General features: G+C 39.1%; 1 protein-coding gene across 1 annotated transcript in view; it reads right to left on the bottom strand.

Annotated features, from left to right (window-relative positions):
* HHIP (hedgehog interacting protein) overlaps positions 1-24,965 on the bottom strand; it is a 67,927-nt gene extending 42,962 nt beyond the window's left edge. Inside the window, exons 1-4 of the mRNA XM_015861102.3 lie at positions 24,201-24,965; positions 17,392-17,587; positions 10,738-10,894; positions 9,720-9,921 (exon numbers count right to left, since the gene is read on the bottom strand). Coding sequence (XP_015716588.2) covers positions 9,720-9,921; positions 10,738-10,894; positions 17,392-17,587; positions 24,201-24,467 — 822 coding nt within the window. The 5' untranslated portion in view covers positions 24,468-24,965. The remainder of the gene's footprint in view (positions 1-9,719; positions 9,922-10,737; positions 10,895-17,391; positions 17,588-24,200) is intronic.
* Positions 24,966-24,998: the final 33 nt, after the last annotated feature.

The raw sequence follows: 24,998 nt of genomic DNA, 5'->3' as shown, positions 1-24,998 counted from the left end.
GATTTACATTCAACTATTCTCCTTCTTTCAACCGTGCAACAAGTATTTACTGTACTATTTCAAAGTGAAATTATCAAAATATCTAATTTCAAAAGAGTGTATCTCTATGTAAGAAATGATAAATATTCATGAAAAATAATAGTAGCAAAATACTGGCATATTAAGCTACAGCAAACCCACACTTCTGAATGTTTCCGTTTCAAGAACTTAATTTACTGCTACATTAACTGATTGCTATTTTATTTTTTTTTAACTCTCAGAAATACAGGGGCTTATCTGTTTTAATCTGTGGCCTTCCGAGACCCATTGGCATTTGGGGAAACAAGGACACTGGCTGTGGTTTTGATTTACCCCAGTGAGGAAGGTCAGGGGGTGAAAACAGGCAGATGCTAGTTTTTACTAGGCTGTTCCTAACACTTCCTACCTTTGGATCTGTCTGATGCTTCAGGCTTTTGAAATAACATTTGGAACTGCACTGTACGTGGCAGGGCTTTATAGTGATTCAGTGACCTACAAGCAACTGTAGGGAAAAACTTGTATGGTTTGTTATCTTACTGATTTATTTACACATGCACACACATGCTTTTTAGATGACACCATTGGCTTCTTGCTCTTTCCCTCAAAAAGTCACTGTCCTGTCATAGCCTGTAAGACAGCTACAGGGGAGGAAATTATCTGTAATGTAAGCTGCCAACATTTTGCATTTCCTTTCTTTTCATCTGAAATTCTATTTGGCTGGGCCTTAAAGCATTCAAGATTTTGATGCATTCATTAGTATGCCTAAACAATGACTTGATAAGCAGACTCAATAGTGCTTAGTTACATCTTCTGCTAGGCTCCTATGATGCACACAATACTATTTGCATTCATAATGCACAATTAAGTATTCAAATTTTAAAGGAAAGGCATTCATTTTCTTCACAGAAGAACCTGAAATTATTACCTTAAAGGTGCTAACTTCCTTCTAACACGACTCCACATGAAAGATTATCACAATTCCAAAAATAATACAGGTACGACCAGTTTAAGTAAGTGCTACTTTTCTTATGTAGTTAGATATTAAAAAAAAAGGTCTCTTCTCCTTCAGACTACCAGTGTGACTCAGGTCCATTCATCTATTAGCACTTCTGGTATGCTGTCTCTGAGCTGTTGCAGTCATTGGAAGTCCAACTGATAGAAATTCACAATTTTTTTAACAACGTCAAAATGCAAAACTCTAGTGAATTGCTCCCTCTTTCATATTTTCTCGGGGCATTGAGTTAGCAAAGCAGAAATGATTATTACATAAATTCAACTTGTTGCAATTCAGCTGTAGGGATTGAGATTCAGTGCCAGTGAGATAGATCAAGGTTTTAAAAAATATCTGCTGTAAATTGAAAACAAGTGGCTGGAAGTATTTTGCAGATCTCTCTCCCACAGACTTTATATTCCATCTTCCAAACTAAATCTAAGAGAAAATATTACTTTATTGAGATTGATGGACTGATTTCTTTTAAAATTCCAGCACTATGAGCATGCACTGACAGTGACCAAAATTAAGTGTCAGCTACTAAGTGGTTTCATCTTTCAAAGGGTTTTTTCTCAGTAATGGGAATAAAGTTCTGACAATTCTGTAAAACAAGAATTATATACCAACTTAAATTAGGGACAGATCATTTTGTCCAACTTTAACTGGTAAGGGAAGAAAATGGGTGGAAAGCACGATAATATAGCAGTGATCATCAAAGGAGGTGTTCCTCCCTCAATTCAACTTGCTGGTCCTGTCTAAAGAATAGGAGTTAAAAGCTTGGGAAAAAATGTGTGTAAGAAGTGACAAAAGAATACTGTTCTGTGGCATTTGGGGGAAGTATGTGTAGGCATAGCAGTTGGGCTGTATTAACTATAAAAGTGTGTGTTTTTCAATTCAGAATCTCTTTTAAGACAAATAAATTATCTGTTTTCAGTATGGCATGGTACATAGGATATAACATCAGAATCATATAGCAATGATGGATGTGAAGGTACAAAACTCCCAAGGACAGCGGGTACTGTTTTTGTGCTCTTATGTGTTCACTGAAGTATTCTAGGACCTCATTACAGAATTTGGGGTGTCCAAGAGCTTAAAGGGATGATGAATCATGGAGCCTTAGTGCACTGTTAAGCCTCCTCCCATTAAAGAAAAACATGTGGTTGAAACTGTGTTGGCTAAAAACCATGGAATTTTCTGCGTAACGTTATTCCTTCTTTGCCATTTTGTGTTGGATATCATGATCTGCCTGCTATATTTCAGCAAACGCAATAATTTCATTTTAAGTAGATAATTACCATGTTTTTCATTGGTTTTGATCACTTCTAAATTCAGCTTTCGGTTTTAACAAAAGCAGTTTCAGAAGATGATGGATTTTTACATTTTTAAAACCGCTAAATGTTCAGAAAGGATTTGTACACATAACAAAATTAAAGTAGGGATTATCTAGCACTGTGTGTGGGATACAGCTATAATCTATACAGTTCATGGAACAGAAACTGGCACTCTCAATTGCACTACACACATCTCAGTAATAACAGGGTATAAGGCATACAATTTCATGGAACACCCACAATGAAAATTATTCTTTCCAAACAGCAAATTGTTTTGGAATAAGTTAGGTTAATTGGCACCACGGGATTCCTCTCAAGGAAACACAGAACATTAAAATCTACACATGTGCATGTAAAATGATAAAGTATTATCTTCTTTCCCCTCTCAGCTCCTCAAATCTAAGACATACTACCCAAAATCAACAGAAATGATCGTGTTTTGTTGACTCAAATTTCGTTAGAATAAACTGGCAATTCTTCATCTGGTCAGCTTACAACCTGAGAGTCACTGCACTGTTCAACAATTTCTAGCTCGAGTATAGCTATCTAGTTCAGTCTCTCACACAAAAATAGATGTCTCTGGAGCATTTGGCACATGCTTTTTGGAATTGTAAAAATCCTTATTTTCTGTGCAGGCAACACAGCTATAAGGTGATAGGATACAGCCACTTCCAAAGGACTGTTGTGCACCATTCAGGATTATAACCAAAATCTGCAAATGGCTAATGGGAAATCCAGGCAAACTCCACTGTCATTATACAGTCCTTAGTTAAGGCACTGATTGTGTTTTACACGTCTGAACGCAGCTGAAATATATAAAGTTCTCATAAAAATATTATCAGCTTCTCAAAAATCCTAATTATAAAAACTTTTTAAAGAATTTTTTCTTTAATGGAATTTTTCATTTTAATGGGAAGGACTGAATTATCATGCCAACTGTTAAGTGTCTGCTGAGTGCAGTAGGTCTATTTCATTAATGTTTAAGGTCATCACATGCACATGTGTTGGGCTTGGTTTGTCTTAAAATGTCCTGTACTTTCTAACTTGGCCATATGCACAGCTCTACCATTATTTCCTAGTTTTCTGCTTAAATTATGGCAACATGTTTAAAACAAATTAATTGTGAATCCTACTGGGCAGGTCACAGATGAGATGTGGCCACAGAAATGATGTTGTTGTGCTTCAAGTAGGACTGCATCCATTCTGACCTCTTGAATGAGTGAGAACTCTCTAATATCCTAAGACCCCACATGACTCCACCCGTAAGTCCTGTGCTGAAGAACAGCCTTCGCTGCTTCCCAACATGCAGTCTACCAGTGAAGAACTGAAGTATATATTGATTCCCATGTCATTTTTTGCCTGATATCAGAAGAAAAGCAGCAGCATGCACAACATGGCATTTCGGTTTCTCACTAAAGACATTCCAGAATCTCACCTTCCATTACTCTGAAAAAGGAGTTCTGAGAAAACAGAAAATACCCCAGAACTTACAATTCTTATATGCCAATAATGTTATTTTCCTTTCCACTCTGCCTGGGCCTACTCACATATCTTAGACTTATCATTTAATCATTCTTTGCTAGGAGTACAGGAAAAAGATAGTAAGTAGTATTTACCTTTAGCATAGGTGGAACTGTAGGCTGAAATCAAAATCAAATTTTGCACTGCTGATAACAGGATATGAGTTGTATTTGCATTCTATATTCAAATATAATTATTTTAAAGAACTATCTTTATTCTATCTATATTCTTTGTGAGCAGGTATTAGTTTGGTCTAGTAGAAGAAAGAGTTTAAGGCCCAGTAGCTTGAAGATGGAAGAAATTTAGATAACATATCCCAATCCTCCTTCCAGTCCTAGACCCTTTCCACTCCATGCATCAGAATAATCCCATTTGAGAGTAACTGATCACAGATTTAGTAGCCTTGATAAATTCAGCTCTCTGTGGAGCTGATGGCAGATGATAATTTTGTCAGGAGTATAAACTGTTGCTTACTGGAGCACAGCCCAGCTTGTTCTGTGATATCAAGGCAAAGGGGAAGGTGAAGAAAGGTTCATTAATTTCACCCTAATCCATGGAAGAATTCAGAAGAAAATAAATTCATTGAAATTACTGGGTTTACAAGGGATAATCAGACAATGAATTGTCTGTCTTTTGTCAGTAACATAAATCCTGTTAGTACCAGTGGAAAATGTATATGTTAAATGAGGTCTGTGAATCAATGTAATGACTAAAACATTCATACTATCAAGAGGAGTTTGTAGGAGATTTTAGTGATGATAAAATTGAGAGTAGAATTCAGCAAACAACATAATCAATCTTATTCTACTCGCATGTTAAAATTTAAAAAGATTTTATCACTCTTTTATTGTAGTTTTCTGTAGCAGCACTCCTCACAGCAGATGCTCTACAGCCCCATTATAAGCTCCATGAAACATGCTGTGTCAGTGCTGGTGGTAGTGGGTTTTTTTTTTTTCTGTGTTTTGATTTCAATTTTATACTGAATGATCTGATTCATATGTAATTATGCAATTAAAAGTTATGCTGCAATGCAAACACAGTTGAAGGCACAGTAAAAGTTTCACTACTAATCCTGCATTCTTGCAAAAAGCTGCCTATGGTGACACAGTGCCCATTTCAACCTGAGAAGCTTTGGAATGATTGACTTGTAGCATCATAGCTAGCATATATTTAATACCCGATGATCTACTTTCAAAGCTGTATACTGACTGTGAAAATTGTTATGGGTGGAAAATGGGTTTACTGCATATGTTCCACATCACTCTTCATTGCATCACCTTGAAAACCTTTTCCTGTAGTCCCACTCACAGACGATTCCTGTCTGAATCACTGGATCACCCATGAATAAGACTCTGCAGGACCACAAGTACTTGTGATCTGATATTAAAATCAAAAAACAACATACACTAAGGAATATACCTAACTTATAACTCCTCTTTAGAATTTTGCTCAAAAACTTAGTGCACATACACTTAAAATAACAGTTGTTGATATTTATATATTTTTTCAGCACAAACAGAATTGAATGTTAATATATTTACAAGGAATTATATAGTAATATAGCATTTTTAAAACTTTGAAAATTAAAAGAAAAACAACATAAAGTTAGTTTTCCTGATTAACCCGGAAGTGAGATGAAATAAAAGGTTAACGTGGCTTAGGAGTTAAAGAAATCTCTGTTAAAATTTAAGTGTTTGTGACAATGAAAACCATAATTCAAGAGTAGAGAATAAGGTGAGTAAAGTCACAGAGTCAGGTATTCTTTGCAGTGGTCTTCAGTACTATTTCATTGGGATTTTCTGCCCCTTTATCAATTTTCTTCCTTCCCTGCCATGCCCTTTCCTTCCTGAAAGGCTTTGCCCTTTATCGTAGTATGTCCATGTATCTACTTTTCAAAAGAAAGAAGAAAAGGTCCCTACACAAGTAAAAGTGGTAGTTTCATAAAGGCAGTTTTAAGTTTTTACCCAGTTTTGCAAGGGTTTCCACTCTAGGCACTGCATGAAGCAAAGAGGCAAAGCCCAATTGACTGCAGCTGTTCTTACTAGCTACACAATCTGTGAACCCAGACAAACACCAGAAGAATACATTGTCTATGGCCACAGACAACAAAAGTAACAATGAACTTGACATTACTTAAGGATTAGAAATGACAAGCAACAGAAAATGGAACCCAACTACTATTCCATTCTTTGAGATCTAATTCAATCAGTAGATTTATAAATAGAGTAGTTGATAATAGGGACTTGATCTACGATTGGTGGTCATGAGATGTTGTCAGTTTGGCTCTTGTGCATAGTTCTTAGGTCTTTCATTTTAAAAGAATGTTGAAAACTGGAATGATTGGAGGGTAGGACCACAAAAATGCTTTAATGACTGGAGGAAGTTTTCTACAATCACAGCTCTAGAGGTACTTTGTTTTTCAGAAAGGCAATTATTGCATGTACCTCCTAAGAGAAGGAGTAGGTTCTTCCTTTTCTGTTGCCAAATCACACTTCCTTATAATATAATTTGGGCAACAGATTCAGGCACATGAAGACTAAATTTTGTTGATAACCAGTTATAAGATCTCCTTAAACACCAGTGAAATCAAACTACTACCATATCTAGTTCAGTAGCTTCACACTGAAGTTTTACACCTCTCTTCTGCTTCATAATAGTTTAAAACAGAAAGAAAACATATATTTTAATATTCTTCATAGAAGGGCACGTGGGAAGCTCAAGCTACAATCATCCAGAAATGTCTCTCTCTATTTTATGGAATACTTCCTCATGTTTGCACAGATTCCCTCTAAGATACTGGCAACATATAAAACTACCACTTCTTCTCTTTCATTTGAACTCCTTAAAATTGAGTCACCTACCCAGAGCCCAGTGGCTACAAGGATCGTTTAAAGTCACTGGAACAATAAGACACGTATCAAGTTGTTCCACTTTCCTTAACTTCCATTTATATCCACAGACTTTCACAGAGGTGACTGCTAAGAATCAGTTCCAGATATTTCTGTCTGAATGTTTAGTTTAGGAACACCAGTGAAGACCTTGGAGCTCACTTGCAGCAACACTAGGAGCTCCAAATGAATTTCATCAACACAGGAACCATTAGTTCACGAGAAGAACAAAATAGCATCTTCTTATGACAATATTATGGCACAATTCCATACAATACAGTCACTTCTATCTTATGTTGCATGCCTGGTCACCCCTTTCCTCCCCTTGTGGGTGGGATGTGACACCTCCTTATCTGACTGCCAGAGCTGTGATGAGGGAAATGATGTTAATGAGGTCAGAACTAAAGTTCAGGATTATTTTTATGAAGGATAAATTTTATTTTTGTTTCTAGTTTGTATCTGCCAGAGCATAGTTTTAAGCATATTCTTTATAAAATCATTATGCATCAGATTTGCTGCTTTGTGACAATGAAGTGATTTATCACTCTTAAGTTTCCTTTTCAAATTAGAAAAAAAAAAGATGAAGTCAACCACCACTGTTTTACTCTATCTATTAACACAAAGAATATGTTACTGTGACAGCTGTCCAAAACAATTTTTAGTGATATCACTTCATATTACATTACATTACTATGTAAATGGACAGAGAATTAAAAAATATGCAGCACGTTATCTTGGTAAAACACTTCATTGGAAAATATGGACCTAAGTTTAATCAGGGTCAAGTAAAACTACAGTGATTACATTTTACTTTTTTCACGTGTGCACTACTATAAAGAATAAGGCATGCTGAGCAAAATGTGTACATACAGCTTCACCTACCTTACGCTAGATGCCTGTCTTGACTAGGCACAGAGAATGCATTCTTTGGTTTTCACACCTTGCATGTGGAAGCAGTGTTTTATATAACGTCTTTTTGAATTCCTTGCTGCACTACCTGATAGTGAATTGTTCATCCACATAGTACTCTACATTACTGATTTCTAGTTTTAAAGTGAATAAAGTGCAAATAACATCTAATTACCTTCATGTATTTTATTTTGATGGAATAATGGTTACTTTTTTCATAGTGGTCTTGTATCCTTGTAGGTAAAGAACAACAGACACTGATTATAGGAACCAGAATGCAGAGGATAAACACAAAAATGTTGAGAATATTTGTTTTAAAACTACCATTTGTGTTATATGCTTTTGTTGTATTCTATTTATTGATTTATTTACCATTTCTAATTCATCGCATTCTTTTCTCTATTTAAAAGCTGATGTTTTGCTTCCAGGCACATTCCCTTTCTCCTTATCTGAAAGTACGTAAAGCCTCTGTTCTTGCCAGCCTACATTAAACATTGCAATACAATTATCCCTAAGCACTGGACTGTTATCTCAGGGAATGGAATTAGATCTTCAAGCTTAGAGAACATCACATTATTTACACAGATTGGTTTTAGAGTATTATATGATGGTTAGGGTAGTAAAGAGACTAAAAAAGATCAGGTCGCTGATTTAAAACAGCACAAGAAGTTGAGTTTGAATCTCAGGGTAGCTGCTGAGAGTCTTATCAACTAGGCTATTGGCTATTCAAAAAGCATAGAAAATCCGTTTTTCATTTAGTCTAGCCTCTGAGTTCCAGCTGTAAAAGTTTCCCCCAGGAAAGCTTATTTGGGACTGGAAGGATTTCAGCAGAAAATCTCAGTGTCAGTTTTTCACAAACTATCAGAATTTTCAGATAAGAAGCACAAATCAGCTTTAGATTGATTTTCAAACAGATCCCTAAAATGACCGTTTGGTTTTGGGATCTTGAATGTACCGCCTACCTATACAGGCATAAAGGGAAGAGTTCAAGAAATCTCATATTCATAAAAGTTGTTTCTTTTCCTTAAAAAGTTGTCATATACTGCTTCATATATCTGATTCAGCATAGAACAAAAACATTCAGATTTTCTTAAATTGGCTTATTGACCTTATATCTGAAACTCAAAAAGACTACTTAGTATGTGCTATGCATTTTAAATACTCTGAATGTTGTTCAGCATAATTATTATTTAAATTTACTCTGTTGAGAGTTATGTCACAATTTAAATTTGCTTTATATATCTGGGTTTTACTTCTTTTACCACTCTGAAATATGACCAAAAAAATCAAGATGGAACAATATTTGTGGTATTTCCTGAGTAGAATGTCACTCAATAGACTTACAAGTTTTCAAGTAGAAGTTACCCACACCTAGATGTGATTTCTTACCTCCTCCCCACCAGTGTACTGCCATCACAGCCCATTCACCATATACTCCCCTGACCACAAAAGCCAGGAGCACTTTTCCCAGTAAGTAGTCTGAAAGCCATTGCACCAGTCCACCCTCACACCTGAATTTGAGGGTAAATGACTTCTTATGTGCATCTCAAATACAAATGGCAGCCTCTTGTCAGGGGCAGCATGTGCCACTCTGAGGCTGAACTAAGAGGCAGCGAGCACCCTGCCCTCTCCCAACATGCCTCCCCAATCCCTCCCACTCCTGGGGCATTGCTGAGCACCTGCAGGTCACACAATGCTCCAGGCCAAACTCGCTCCCACTGGAATCACAGCAAAACTCATCTGAATTCAGTGGGAATGAGCACAAAGGTTGAAATACAAAGGCAATGCTACACAGTGCTGATGGATATTTTCTTCTGAATTTGAAGTGAGGACAAAATGGAGGGAAAAATAAAAACCTGAAGACAGTTCTAAGAAGCTACTTTGTCCCTTCATGAACTAAGGAAGAGCATTCATTTCTTTGCCAGATAGAACTGCAGTGACTCTAAGCGAGCCATTACTCTTTATTATGTAAATTAAATTTTTTTCTCAAAAATGTTTCTTCCTCTTTTCCTTAGACAGAAGCTAAAATATAAACAGATAGATATAAGTAAAAATTCCAACCTTTATTCCACTTTGAACAAGCTTGTGTATATCCAAAAAAGGTTCCTTGATCATGTCTCCTTCAGGACTGAAAATCTTCACATATCCTTCTTTCTCAAGAATAAAGAGGCGATGAGATCCGTCCCCACAATGTACGGCTCCAACAGGCTGCCTTAGTCCACTCATGACTTCCTGAATACAGAAGCAGTTGTGCTTGTGTTTTCTAAAAAAAAAAAAAAAAAAAAGTTAAAAAATAGTGAGAAACGCCTTCCTTCTCATAACCGTGACAAAGTAATGTCCCTAAAAGATAAAATGTTTTTTCTGTAATGATTTTACAAATGGAGCTATACAATCCAGCATAAGCTATTTCCATGAATGTATGCAAGCAGACAGTTCTGAAAATCAAATTGAACTTCACTTGAGCAAAATTTGTATGTAAGAAAGAGAAAATCAAGTAATCTTTGATCATTTCAGACTAATACGTAAAATATAGTTTAAAAAACAGAAAAAGCATTTATTAATAGAAAGAAATCTACTGTACAATAAACAAAGTAAATTCCAGCAATTCTACAATTTTCCAAAATTTGGTTTTGAAACTCCATTAGTGACTTATAGTGATAAAGTTTATTTACAATCTTTTAATAACTTTCACAGTGAAAAACAAATGGAAGAAAAAGACTGAAAACATAATACAGATACTTCAATAATAAACCTGTCATAGTTGCTTAGTAATGTTACATGCAGGTAGAAATGACATCCTAGAAAGATGTATCATCCACAGCATGGACCATAACCAAGATCCATGGGTTGGATCAAGCCAAGATTCTAACACATTTTAGGCAACTTCAATATAAAATGTTAGTGAAATATTGAAGCTAATGTAGCTTTCTCTTCAATATACACCAGCTACAGCAAGAGAAAGTACCATCTGGAAAACACAGCTGCTGAGCATAAGCACAGACTGAGCTGGTTCACTGCAAAAACCACAGGCTTTGCGATTTTATTTTTTTCAGATTAAACAACATTTATCTTTATGAACCTGCTGATCTCTTCCTCTTTGTCATATTCCTCCATGTGGTCCAGGGAGTTAGAAGCTGGCCCTCGCACTTGTTTTCTTGGAAAATCTGGAAAGCATACACCACCATCTTTTCTTGCATAGTAAAAGCAAAACTCATCAGCTGTAGTTTGGAGAAAACCTTAAAAATGCAAAAGAGCATACAAATATTTAGTGTGTTGTCATGTCTGCAGTTTTGCGCTGTCAAACTAATCTTTAAATAGATTACATATTGAGTGGAAAAAGAAGTCGTTTTAAACAAAGCGCTATCTGCAAAAAAGGACTGCTCTGAATAAATACAAACTATTACCTTTTATAGTTTATTCATTGGTATTAAACTTTATTTTCGGTGTGCTTAAATAAGAAAAAAAAAAAATGACACTACAATGAGTCGTAAGAAAGTGAAGGGGCAAAGGTCAGAGTTAAGGCTGCCATATATGTTTTCCTGATTAAGTAGCTTGTTGTAAAACCTTTGGTAAAGACTTTGGTAAAAGATGTGCAGTACTTTGTGTAATGCTGGCACCAAAAACACCTATTGGAGAGGTGAATAACTGGTGTCTCGGAAAGCAAGAAGTACCTGCACTTTGTTACCATGCAACTGGTTTCTGGCGGGCTCCTGACATGAGAGTGGGTAAACGCAATGTCCTACTGAAAAAGGGGATGTATCTCATGCTGCTTTGGAGGTGGCTTTAAGCTGCCCTGGATGAAGGATGATCTTTTGATTTTAGGTTTAAATAGAAGGGAGCTTAAAGACAGGGGAAACAACATGTTGGTAAAATGAGAGCCTTTAAGGAAAGCAAAATGTTTAATGACAGTAAGAAATATCTGCCTCTGTCCACAAACATATCTAGTCATTTCTAGCCAGTTTTTAATCATTAGTGTTGAATCTAAGATAGAATTTAGCTAGTTATATGTTCAATATTTTACTAAAATAACATATTAACGTTAACATAATATGCCTTAAATCACCTTTCTTACTTTTTGGATTTTTAGCTTACAGTCTTAGGATGTATGTAGTATGGTCCAAGACATAATTGATAAGATACACAGAATTAGCACTTCATTGGAATTACAGGTCCAATTTATGCATGACCTTACCACTTGCAAATAATGTTGCAATCCATAGATCCTGGCCATAATACCTCTGGCTTACAACTTACAATAAGAGCCGATCAGGAACAGCTGTGTTTCTTTGGAAAATGCCAATTTCTTAAAAGCAACTTTTTTTTTTTTTTTTTTTTACAGAAATGTTATCAATTGTGACAAAATTTTAGTAAAAGTTATGTTTCTGGTCCAAAATGAAACTTCTTAAATGAAAAAGAGAGAAACAGACCGCAAGCTTCGTATCACTATACTCCTATGTCTTGTAATTAGGGTGCTTCATTAGGAAGAGGAATATTCAGGTCAGTGCCCCTCATCTGTCAGGCAGGAGTTTGACCCTGAGTCTCCCATTTCCCAAGTAAATGTCCTAACAACTGCTTTATTAGCTATCCTGGGGTGGTCTCTCTGTGGCTTTCTTCATGGAAAATTTCGAAAGAGTTCAATTTCTTCCTTATGTGGAAAAGGAAAATTTTTTAGATCCCAGAATTTTTGTGGAGTGGAAAGCCTTTCCCACCCAACTATACTTCTTTTCATATGCATCTTCCTTTAAAAATGTTGGACAAATAACATGACAAAGCCTGCCTTTGGTTTCTATAAAATAGTATCTGGAAACACATGGCAGTGTGTTGTGGTATAAAAGTTTAATTACCATGATTTGGAGCTTCAGTAAAAATCATCTGTGAGGAGCTGGTTTTAATTTATAGTAGTTATTTGGAGAAAATGTGAGATACAATTTCAAGTGGAACGACTGAAGAGGAACGCTGATATAATCACAGACTAGTATTCCAAGGCTTTGTAGATTGAATGCCAAAATCAAAGGTAATCTAAAATCTTGGAGTTATTTGACTTAAGAATACACCGTTTTATATTTGATAATTTCTTTCTCTAGGCACAGTAGATCACTACAGAAGATGCAACAGAAAATTAGAGGTGTACAGTTTCCAAGAATTTCTAGCATTTTCTAAGTATGCCACCTACTATTTATTATAAATAAACTACTCTTGGCTTGAATTTTATCTTTAGTCAGAATAACCGAGAGCATATTTTGATCATGTTTTTTACTCGGTAAACGTTTGTTTCAAATAACAATCTGATGCAAACTCACTTAACTAATGCCTTAAGCAGTATCTTTTCTTACATGTAAGACTAATCTCTTTTCCTTATGAAATATTTTACCGTGTACTTAGGTACATCTTGCACTGCAGTTGCCTTCTGCAACCTTCTGGCTTGAAAAAAGATAAGGCCTACATTCCAGTCTTAGAATTGTTCTTAAGAAGTGAGTTTTGAATTAAACTATGAAAATTAGAATTAAACTATGAAAATTAGTCAGTGAATTGCTAAATTGTTGCATTGCTGACAGGAATGTGACCTCTGTAAGTACGGTTTCACCTGTGCATTAGGGACAGCTCTGCTCTGTAAGGAAACTAATTCACAAAAAACATCTGCCTCTGTGTTCTATATGCTAGATTCACCATACAAATAGCTTATGTAAAGACAGTTTAAAAATACTCCTACTCTCCTATAGCCATTTAATGTTTCCTTTACTGTACTCAGAATATAAAATCTTTAGCTGAGAGATTGCTGTTTTGTTCAGTGCTTGTACAATGTCCAGAAGAATGGACCATGACAAGTGCCCCCAAGCACTGGAATTACTCTGGGGAGAAGAAAAGGATCAGTTTGCTCAATCGGTATTTATCCGAAAACAGCTCTGTCACCATCCACTGTGAGAACTATGCCTAATAAGGACTGTGACGTTCAGTCCTGTGTGGATTTCCGCACAGCACACTGAACTGTGTATCATCTCATCGGCTCCTCTGCACAGACCTGCACTGGCTTGAAGAGTGCATGAAAATCAGGCTCATCTGCTTTATTCCTACATTGTTGACCCTGAGCATACAGTTCCATATTGTGCAAAAAAAGTGTTTGCTTTTTTTTCCCCCTCTCACTGATCTCTATTTCCAACATTTCACATCTTTTCTCTCTTCTCAGCTGTCAGTGTAAACTAAACCAAAGAGGTGGTTCCAGACTGATTTGTTCAAAACATACCAGGTGCAGTGGTAGCTCACATCACTTCCTACTGGAAGCGGCTCTCTTGTCACACTGCCACGCTGCCTGTACCTTTACAAAGGCTGTGTCAGGGTTAATCCTCCTGCTGTACTAATCAGTAGTAGCTTCACTACGATTTTTCTCTAGGTTGACTATGTGCATGATAGCTCTAAGTAGACCACACCAGAACTTCTGGAAGTGTTGTTTCAGTTGCAGACTTTCTCAGAAGTTTTCTGCTTTTTCTGGGGCTGGGGTGCCCCTGTTTGGAGTGAAAAAAGAAAAAAAAAAAAAAAAAAAAAAGAAAAAATACTATCTACCATCTGTTCTGGCAATGCCTGTGCTCAGATCTAGGCCTGGATCTGGATTCACACACAGTCATCTGGAATCAGTTTCTTCAAATGGAAATGAGGCAGTGAATGTAGTTCAAAATCTGTCCACTGTCTTTGGCTGGCAGAATCCTCTGTAGCTGAGGCACGGGCTTGTTCTTTAGAATATGTCACCTCCACGGGCATGAATCGATTGTTTGATCATGCCAAGAGGGAGAATTGGCCATGCCTTTCTTTACATAGCTGTCTTAATAATAAATATTAGGCACTCTTCTATGATCTTGGAAGACTTAAAATGCCTGTGGTTTGAAGAGGCTTTGTTAACTCCAGTTTCCCATCAATAATCACTTAAACTGAAATTCACAGTAATGATCAGATGAGAAATAACGAGTAAAGTCAACCAGGATGAAGCCAGGAAGTTCCATACTCAGATTTTGTGAAGCACTGCACCCTCCTGCAGTAAAAGATCCGTAAAATGCTAACAGCTTCCTGTTATTCTCCTCGAATAAACAAGTGGGCCCACTTATTCTGTAGATATTCAAAACTACTAAAGAAGTAAATGGAAATCCTGATGCAGTCATAACTGATGGGAAGACTGCTATCTTCAAAAGAATCAAGCAATGATATGTGCCCATTTTTGTCTTTGCCAATAGAAAAAGAACAAGAAATGAAATTCTGGAGCCAAGGCATCAAAAAACTGATGTGTAGCGTCTCAGTCTTGGCTAATTTGTACTGCTAACATTTGAATTCTAGAAAAGACGCTTGTTCTCTTGAATCACTAATAACATTTCTAATTTGTGCAGCACATAAGGGCTAAAATTACTTTTGTCGTCAGCACTTTCCTTACAGTCCTTTCTATTGGTGTTCAGAAACAATTAGCACTCCTTAATGGAGGAAAAGTAATTATTTGACTTTTTAACAACTGTAGAGTGAATCATCGGCAGAGACCTCTGGTCTGGGGGCCTGTTAATTTCCAACTCTTTGTTTAATCCTCCAGGCTAAACTCAAAACATAGCTTCCATATTTCTTTTTCCTTTTGTAATACATATTATGGACAGATGGGTCACACAAGAAAAACAAAAGACTTAATTAGCTGTCTTTTAAATTATTTACATTTTCAGTTGTACATTAAACTACATTAAAATCCTATATGGAGTCTTCTCAAGAAGACGGGCATGAATCTTAGTACCTTTGTCAATTACTGGTGTAAGCATCTACAACCATGTGGACCAACCGGACCACCAAATGAGCCCTGCTTCTGGGTTCTTTTTTTTAGTACTACCCACTTCCAGAAGAAGTATATAGAATGATCATTAGTGTCTGATTGATGTAGGAAAAATCCTATTTTAACTGATGCTATGTATGCTAAGTATGTAAGCTCTTTTCCTGCAAAGCACAGTGCTCTGTCCAGTGCTAAAGTTATGCTTTCATCTGGTTATCTTTCAAGGCAAGCTGGGTGGTCACAAAAAGCACTTGACATCTTGATGCACTTCAGCAGTTTTACATATACACAAACTTTGTAGAAAAATAAATTTGTCATTCGTCACCACAGATGTTGATCTGAGGAGTGAGGTTCCTGTGGCTGTAGCTCCTGTGCTGCTCAGCCCTTTCTCTTTCTCTCTCCCTCTCTCCATCTCCTCCTTCTTCACTCCCTTTTCCCCCCTTTCACTTTTTCCAATTAAAAAAGAAGTTGTTTGCTCAGAAACAGAGAATTTCACTGAACAGCCATGGGGGGCTTGCTCTGCTGAATATGCTCATCATCTGCATTAGTTACAACTCATGTAAAAAAAGTCTTTGTGCTGACTTCTCACATGGGCTAAATATTTAAAATATCTAATCTATTATCGCTGTTCAGCAGGCAGTCTTGGCAACTGTGATCCATTCTGCTTCGCTTTGGGGAATGTGATAAAGAGCAAGAAACAGCTGGTTTAAGAAAGCCTTAGAAACATCTCTTAGTTTATAAAGACAATAATAATATTTTCATATTTGAATGGGTTGAGATACATGTTAAACCACAGTAAAGGGGAAAAAGTAAGTCAATTCAAAATATTTTCTCAAGCCAATAAAAGAACATTGCAAAAAATCCCTGCACTCTTGGGATTTCATAGAAAACAAGTACACACTATACACACACAATTAAAAAACGCTCCTCCAAATCTCATCCACTTAAACTATCCCCTTTATTCAAATATGTTTATCTTCTATTACAAAGCTCGGTTCATATATCAAAAAGTACTATTTGTAAATTCATTTTTCTTATCCTTATTAACTCTGCTTTCCAGTCTGTGTTACTAGTCAAAAATCTTAACCAGTTTAATTATTTTCTCCTGTGTGACGTTATTTATAAGCAGTGTTTGGAAAAAGAAAAAAGCATAGTTTAAAAACGACAGCCTTAAACATATAAATAATTTACTATTGAGAATACCAGAGATGTTATTTAATACAATAGTACATTACAGCAGTGTTTCTAAAAGGACCATCTTCTGTGGTTATTTTGTTGATTTATTTACAAGTGATAGCACACATTTGGTGACTGCCTTAACAATACCAGTCACATTCTGCTGTTGGTTATGTCAAGCAAACTTTACTGGCTGCAGTGAGGAAGTGTTAGGTTAGTTCAGAATTTGGTTGTTAACAGCATGTTGGAACCGATTCAAAGATCACAGAAGCCTATCAAATAGCTCCCTTTGATTTCAAGGGGCTTTAAACTGTGGAAAAATCCCACAAGTTTCTAGGGTAACAAACCCAGAAAAAACACTTTACTTATCAGCTTGTAGCGTCTGCAGCTTGCAGTGCCAACACTCTTTGTTTCTTGTATTTGAAAGCTGTCTGTCTTTCAGAATAGCCTTTTGGATGGCCAACTAATTGCTTACATGACTTGAGTGAACACACCAATATACAGAAAAGGTAGTAGCTCTCAATAACCTTTGATAATAAATAACCAACCCTGTGTTTCATGGAGGGTTTAATAGGAGAGCTCAAAATATTAACTGTCCATGTAAGAAAGAATCATGGTGGACTCCCTGAGATATTCTGTCTTGGGGCAAAATCCCCTGGCTATCAGTGGTGATTTCATCTGATTCAGAGTTGGATCTATGACTACTCAGGCAATATCAACATTTCAAAGCAGACATCCTTTAGTTCCGTATTTTGTTATAGGTTTTACCTGGTAAGTGACCTCTGCAAGTATAATAGAATTCTTTACAATAGTCTTTGCACAAGTAGGGAAGAGTTAGTTCTCTTTCAGAAGTTTCCCCTTTCTCAGGTGAGTGGAAAAGATTCTGGGCATGAGGTGAGCAGTGTGCGCATTTGATTTCCTCCAGTAGCTTCGCACATTCTGTGTTGTTCGTGACAGAAAGTATCTGCAAGCCACAAACCAAAGACAAATAAACACATGACCTATTTCCCCATCTTATACAAAATGACTTTATGATCTAATGTCATAAATTACGCTAATGGAACCAATACAGTCTGTAACAAAAGCATAGTGTTTCACGTCAGTTTTCCAGTAGAATCAGGTGCAAAAATTGTTACAATGAAACCTTCAGTATGCCATTAGTACAGTGATATTTCAAGTGTTTGCTTCTCTTTCCCAGATAAGAATAACAGCAGTGAAATTATTTTATGGACTCACACCTGCAAACCCTTATTGCACAAGCAATCTGCGAACCAGACTGATCAAGGCTGATACAAGGATGTACAGCAGCAGGCCTTCTGCTCACGTATGAGAAATACTTAAAAACACTACTTGAAAGGTGACCTGTTCAAGTATTTAGAGAGTACAAGCTGAAGTTCTACCATTAAACACATCAGGGAAACCACAGATAGGTATTTGTTAAGTAGGTGTATCTTGAACGATCCCACAGTCTGGCTACTGCACTGCTTGCTGTGTAGTTCAGCAGGTGGCTGGGATTGTTCATTATTTAAATGCTGCTCTCCATTTTGCAGTCCCTAATGCAGACTACTTGGAGGTGGAAAAAGCTGTGTGTTTTCAGACATTTCAGACGGGAAAAAAAAAAAAAAAAGAATCTGTCCATAGCATCTTGTTTCTCTCAATTTTGAAAGCATAACTTTCTCCTGAAAACAGAGCATATATTATGCATAGTACTTGAAGAAGCACTAAACCACGACTGATGATGTGTTTAAGTAAACACACGAGCCTAAGGAGCGCAATGTCATCAAATCATGAAAAATAATGGAAAACAGCATAGCTGTCTTTATTAGTCTTTGAATGCAGTGCACTTTGTTAATCTATTGTTAACCACATGGACTGTTTTTTGATCATTCATCCCAATGGTGGATAATGGGAAATGTGTTCTCAGTTGAGAAGGACTGAATCTGATCCAATGCAAAAACAAAGCTCAGGTTATTTCAACTGTTTGTTTAACGTGGGTATAAACAAAGACTGTAAGAGGCTTATTTTAAGAAATATTAATGCTGTAAGTATTTATATTCTGTAAAATTTATAAATATTTGTAAATGCTGCATTTGAAGATAGCAACAAAGTTTTGCTGGAGTTCATATCTGAGTTGTTTGGTAGAATGACTTTACAATGTGTCATTTCCCTGCAGGATAACATAGATGGGAATTATCTACATCATTTTTGATAAAATTAGTTATTCATGCATGAAGACTCTTGCTATGTTTGAGTATCCTGTCTCATAGGCTGCCTGCCTTCTGGGGTGCAGCACTTCAGTGACACAGTTCTGAACTCATCATTTTATTTACATGTCATAATTACACAAGCATAAACCATTTGAGAGAAATGCACTCCCCATTGTTTTAGACAGCTATGTGTTCAAACTGTTATACAATATATGGCCTGCGCAGTTACACAAACTCTTGTTTAAAGGAACATTAAGTTAGAAGATAAACTCTTTCAAAGAAATTTTAGTCTTAACTATGTATTGTCATAAGGCTAAGTAAAATGTTTAGTAACGTTTAGTGGCAAACTTCAGACCACTAATTAGAAGATCATTTGGCTTCTACCCCCATTCTGGAAGAGATGCCATTGGTTTTCAGTATAATTCCTCCAGATTTGCTGGAATCACTGAGAGTATTACATGCTCTGCTCTTTACACTGTCTGTTCACAGATCATCTTCACAGCACCTGCAATCAAGTAATGTGACTAACATCAGTCATGTAGGGTTTATTATCTCCCGTCAGATCTTCTTTAGGATTATAATTGTCTCATATATTTATTTTTTCCCCCAAGGCTTATTCATTTATTTATTTATTTAACTTGAAGGCCAGTTAATTGCACATTGCATGTATGGTGAAAGGCCCGCCTTCACCCCAATTTTGCTGGTGAATTCCTTCCACAGCCTCAGCTCCTCTCTAGAGAGAAATAATAATAATAATTAAAAAAAGGCTTCTTTTGCTAGTTTTTTCACTTGGGCCATACCAGCACAACTGTTAACCTCAGCCTTCCTTCTTGAGTTTCAGATGTTGTTCTAGATGTGACAGATCTGGGAAAAATGCCTCAAGGACAGGAACTAAAAATATAATTACAGCTACAATAAAGTATGACCAAAGTAAATAATAAGTACAACTTTGAACCTGACTTGATATTCTCTGGGATTGTAATCTAGGTGCTTGCAGTAATCCGCAGTGTTGAGGCAGTTATCTGCATCATCAGGACTGCCTTAAAGGATGATGACATCCGGACAAAGTACCTTGGTGTTCTGGTGGGAAGCGGCATTTATAGTTCAGTCAAATCACTGTCTGCCAAACAGAACAAAGTCTGGGTTCAGTAGGGGATGACTGAAAGCACTGTCCATACATACAGTTTTTAAGAACTTGATGACACTGGCAAGCTGGAAGCTCTCCTTAAATAAGGATGAAATGACCACTTTGGTCTTTCCATCAAATGAAAGTGCACCATGACTACAGACTTCAGAGTCCTTGCCTGTATTCAGCACTATCACCTGCTTTGCAAAGATCTCTGATTTTTTCATCAGTGAGTTAATCTCAAGCAGAAGGCTTGCAGTAGCAGTATGGTTGTGTGTTTAGAAGTGCAAGTAAACAGTAGGTATTACTAGGTAAATATTCAGTGTGTTTATTGAATTAACTCTACAGTGATGCAAATACTAATTTCTCCTACTTATACTGGAAGACTCCAGAAAGAATTATGAACAGAAAAAAAAGAAAGAAAAAAGAAAAAAAGAAATTACAGGATATCAAAGCTAATTTACTGTTTCTTGTGGAAAATGTAATTGACGTTGCCTGGTGATACAGAAGAATAAATGCTTGCCAATATTTCAGTCCTCAGAATTAAGACAAAAGGATACTAATCCCCCTGAGCAGCTGCTATCCAGGAATTAACCACAGGAATTCACCCCCTCATGTCATTTCTGGAATGAATCTTGGTCATATAATAGCTAATCGGAAGATTAAGGAATCAGAGTCAATCAGTTATCTGAAAATCAAGTATGTTATTTAACTTCTAGAATGCTAAAGCAAAATCGGGTGGTAACATTTGCTCTGTGTGAGGTCTGACGTATAACTCTCTACTGGCTGGGAGATAGGACAACCGTTCTATTCTGAATCTCAGTAAATTGATAACGGATTTATGCTGGAGCATATTTAATCAGTTTTAAGTGAAAGCTGCAATACTCATCTGAATGGACCTTTTTCTGTTGGTTCTCCACCTTGCAAATGACCTTACGTTGACAATGGCTTTGGTCTTTTGAAGAAATGTAAACTAATTTCCTGCCTCAATTTTTAAAGTCGTGTGTGAAATCATCAAACGTCAGAGCTTTAAACTAACTGTGCTGTGGAAAATATGTAAAACTTCCAAACATTTATTGCAACATGCCTAATAATGATTATGCCTGCTGCCGAATAATTTACAACATCTGTAAGATCATCCTTTAATCTCTTGCCACATGAAAGTAAAACACAAAGACTAAAGGTAAGATAAATCCTGGAGTGCTGAGGAAAGCATAGCATACAACATTGGGTTATCAACAAAAAGAATAGCGCAAAGAAGAACCAAAAGAAGGCACAGTAGACAGAAATTCTTTACATTGAATATGGTCATCTGTTTTGCATGCCCTGGTCATATCTAGAACGAAAGGCAACATCGTTTTGATGCTAATGGGATAAAAAACTCAACCCACAGGGAAATAAGTCTTTGCACTATGCTGTATTTGATATGCAAGCATTTATGTCTAAAAATCGTATGCTTACGAGATTGTTCAGCTGTTGGGTTGAACATATGCTTCTTCTGTACTATAGAACTGGATTATGTCATTAAAGAGTTCGGTTTCAATTTTAGGGTAATATGTAAATAGATCATTGTACTAAGGCAGCTGTTAAAGGGACTCGGAGATGAGTTATTTGTTTAGTTGGATGTGTTCAACAATAGCCTTTGTTCGTGAAAGAGCCAGAGCAAACAAATGATTGTAAAAGGGCACACTTGAAAACAATTACTTTTCACCCTTTCCTTGACAGCTTTGGCTGTGAAGCCAACTGAGGTAGAGGGGACTTCCTCGCCTGTTGGGTGAAAACAGAATTCAGAAAAACTGGTATTAAAGTATTTGACTGGGATGTAGGAGTCCTTCGTAAACAAAGGGATGGCTCAGAAAACTGGAAGACAAAGAGTTAAATGTCAACAACTGTATATAAAAATCATGCTTGAGGCAGCACAGTGCTCCGTATGGTTACTAGTGTAGCTCCATTTCTGCTCCCAGTACTGCTGCCAATGGTGCCATTTTCATTATAAATTCCACAAATGTGGTCAAAAATTCTCCAAGACCCAGCGTCTTCATCAAGAAGCTCTCATGAAAATGTCTACTGAGCATGCTCAGCTCTTTGCTTTTAGAGAAGCTGGTGTTGAGCTTTCTGCTCATGTCACAGCCATAGATAGATGATGGAGAGCAACATTTAAACAAGCTATTTTGGGGGGGACTGTCACAGAATAGAACTTTAAAAATGAGCTTTTTGAAAAGTTTCATTCAGATGTACTCCATAAGAGTTTACCACGGCTTTTATGGAGAGACCATCTCATTCGGTGAAGTATAAATGACATATTTTGACATTTTTTCTTAAACGTGTATTGATATGATGAAGCAGATCTGAGAGGTTCAGAAAAGTTAATCTGCGATGGAAAACAGCTTGATTTTAAAATCCTTTAAAGCTGTATTCCTTGAAGAGCATAACTTATGTTTAAAAAAAAACCAACAGATTTGACAGCTCAGGAATAGCTGGTGCGGCATATATGGTCAATGCCGCACATTTATATGAAGTTTTGAGTACTGTTAGTCCAATGGAATCCAAGGGGAGTCAGGGGATGTTTTCAAGTAATTCTAAGAAGAGAATAAACCCTTCAAGTGTCTGAAGATTGAAAAGTTACTGAAACACAACTTCCAGTTCACTGCGTTGAGCCAATTGCTGCAAGGGTCTCCAAGCACTGGACAATCTCAGTAGCATATATGCCACTGAGCCGCTGCAAACAGGGTGAATTAAGGACATATTTCCCAGTCCTTATTCTTTTCTTTTTTCCTTTTTCCTTTTCCCAGCTAGATCTTTCAGGTTATCCGCGTGTGGTTAGCTTATAGTTTAATTCAATTATCACACAGGGGCTTAATGACACCGTCTCTAGACGACGTGAAGAAATCTATCTGCCTTGAATCTCAAACTGCTGCTGCATATGGTATGAATAAAGAGAGATCTGCAGCTGAAAACCTGCAGTAAGACAGTTCTCACTCATCTGGGAATAGAGGGGGTAGGACAAATGCTCCCTCAAAAGGCATGAACATTTGGACAGAGCCGGGGACTGAAGGAGAATGATGTTCTCCAGTTTCACCCATTAGTGAACCAACTAACAAACACAATGGTGTTGTTGTTATTCTTTTGCCATAAGCAACAGGACTCTGTGTGTGGGCAGCAGTTTAGTGGGGAGGAGGATAAGTCGACCCCTTTTTGTCCTATTGATTTTTTCCTATTTGCATGACTTGAGCAAATTAAATGATGCAATATGGCTTTTTGTTACAAAACAAAGTGAGAGATACCACCCAGACACATATGTTGATTCGTAGAAGCTGTTTACATGAGAATGGAGTGAAATCTACCGTGAACCGAGCATAAAAATTCGATTCAGGCCGGGTATTTCTTTTTTATTATGCTTGGGCCAGCGAGACTGGGACACAAGTTTTCCTCGAGTCTCTCAGACCCTGACAACTACAGAGTTGTAACGGAGGAATTCTTAATTAAATCTAAACCGGGATGGAGGGGGAAAAAAAATACGAAAAAAAAAAAAAAAAAAAAAAAAAAGCCACCTGATGGCTTATTTCACGTGCAGCGCTTCCTAATGACACTGCCGGGTGCCGCACGCCCGCGGGGCTCAGCAACAGGCGCTGAGCGGCCGCCCGGAGCCGCACGCTGAGCGGGCGCCTTCCCGCAGCCGCCGCCGCGCTACCGGGCGCGGAGCTGCGCCCCGCTCGTCCCCCGCAGCCCGGCCGGGGCGGGCGCTGCCAGGGGCGCGGGTGGGCTTTGCGGCTGACGCGCGTCATCGCGGGCAGCGCGGGGCCCCGAGGGCTGCGAAGATCGTAAAAGTTTGGGTACGCCGACGCCGTCCGCCGTCCCAACCCCTGCCCGGCTAAACGCGCCGAGAAAAATTGGACGAGATTTTTGTTACTCCACAAAAATAAACCGGAAACCGCCGCCGGGCTCATTTACGGTCCCGACGCCGCCAGCGCCCGGACGGCAGCCAGAGCCCGTCCCGCTCCTCCACCTTCCCGGGGCCGCTACCTGCGGCCGGCACGGTCCCTCCGCACCGGCCCCGGCGGCGCCCCCTCCACCTCCCCCCCCGGCGCTGCCACGCGAGGCGCGCGGGACGGACCCGCTCCGTCCCCGCCGAGCGCCCGTCCCCCCGTTGCCGGAGCAGCTCCAGGGGCGGGCTGCTGCCGCCGCCGTCCCGCAACCCCCGCGCGACAGAAGCGGCCGCGGCGCCCGCCGTCGGCGGTGCCTACCTTGGCCCCGGCGTGCAGCAGCCCCTGCGCGTCGGCGCGGGAGCAGCAGGAGAGGCGCGGGTAGAGGCCGCGGCACATCGCCTCCGCGCCGCCCGGCGCCTCCGGGGACAGCAGCCGCCGGTCGCGCTTCTTGAGCCGCCGCGGCGGAGTCCCGTTGAGGCACCTTCTCCTGCGGGCGCCGCTCTCCCCGAACTTGGCGTCCCCCTCGAAGAAGCAGAGCGCCACGGCCACCAGCAGCAGCTTGAACGGCAGCATCTTGAGCATCATGCCTGAGGGAGCCGTGCGAACGCGCCCGAAGGGGGGAGGAGGGGAATCCCACGGACTTTTCTGCGCGCTTCGGGAAAACACCTCCCTCCCTCCCCGCGGAGGCTGCGGAGCGGGAGCGGAGCGGGCGGCCCGCGGGGAAGAGCCGCTCCGGGAGGACGGGCGGCAGCGAGCGGGCGGAGGATGCTCGGCGGCCGCGGGGCCCCGCGAGCGGCACAGGTTCAGCGGCGGCCGCTGCCGCGCCGAGGCGCCGAGGCTCGGGGCGGTCCGGGCAGCGGGCGGCAGCCCTCCGCTCGTCGTCCCATAGGAAGGGTGTCCCCGCGCCGGGACGACGACGGCGGCGGCGGCCGGTCCGGGCGATGCCCCCTCCGCTGCCGGCGGCGGCTGCGGCTCACTAGGGCTCTCATGTTTCGCTCCCTCTTTTCTTCTTCTTTTTAAGCCGCGCGCGGGGAGGTGCTGCCACCGCGCGCCCTGCACGTCACCCGGCGGCACCGGCCGCGCGCGCCTCCCGCGCCGCCGCGGGGGCCCGGCGGG

This window comes from Coturnix japonica, chromosome 4 (genome assembly GCF_054131305.1).
Source record: "Coturnix japonica strain WE chromosome 4, WE-NBRP24, whole genome shotgun sequence".
Classification (NCBI taxonomy): Eukaryota; Metazoa; Chordata; class Aves; order Galliformes; family Phasianidae; genus Coturnix; species Coturnix japonica.
Note: the sequence above shows the minus strand (reverse complement) of the source record. Positions and strands in the feature narration are given on the sequence as shown.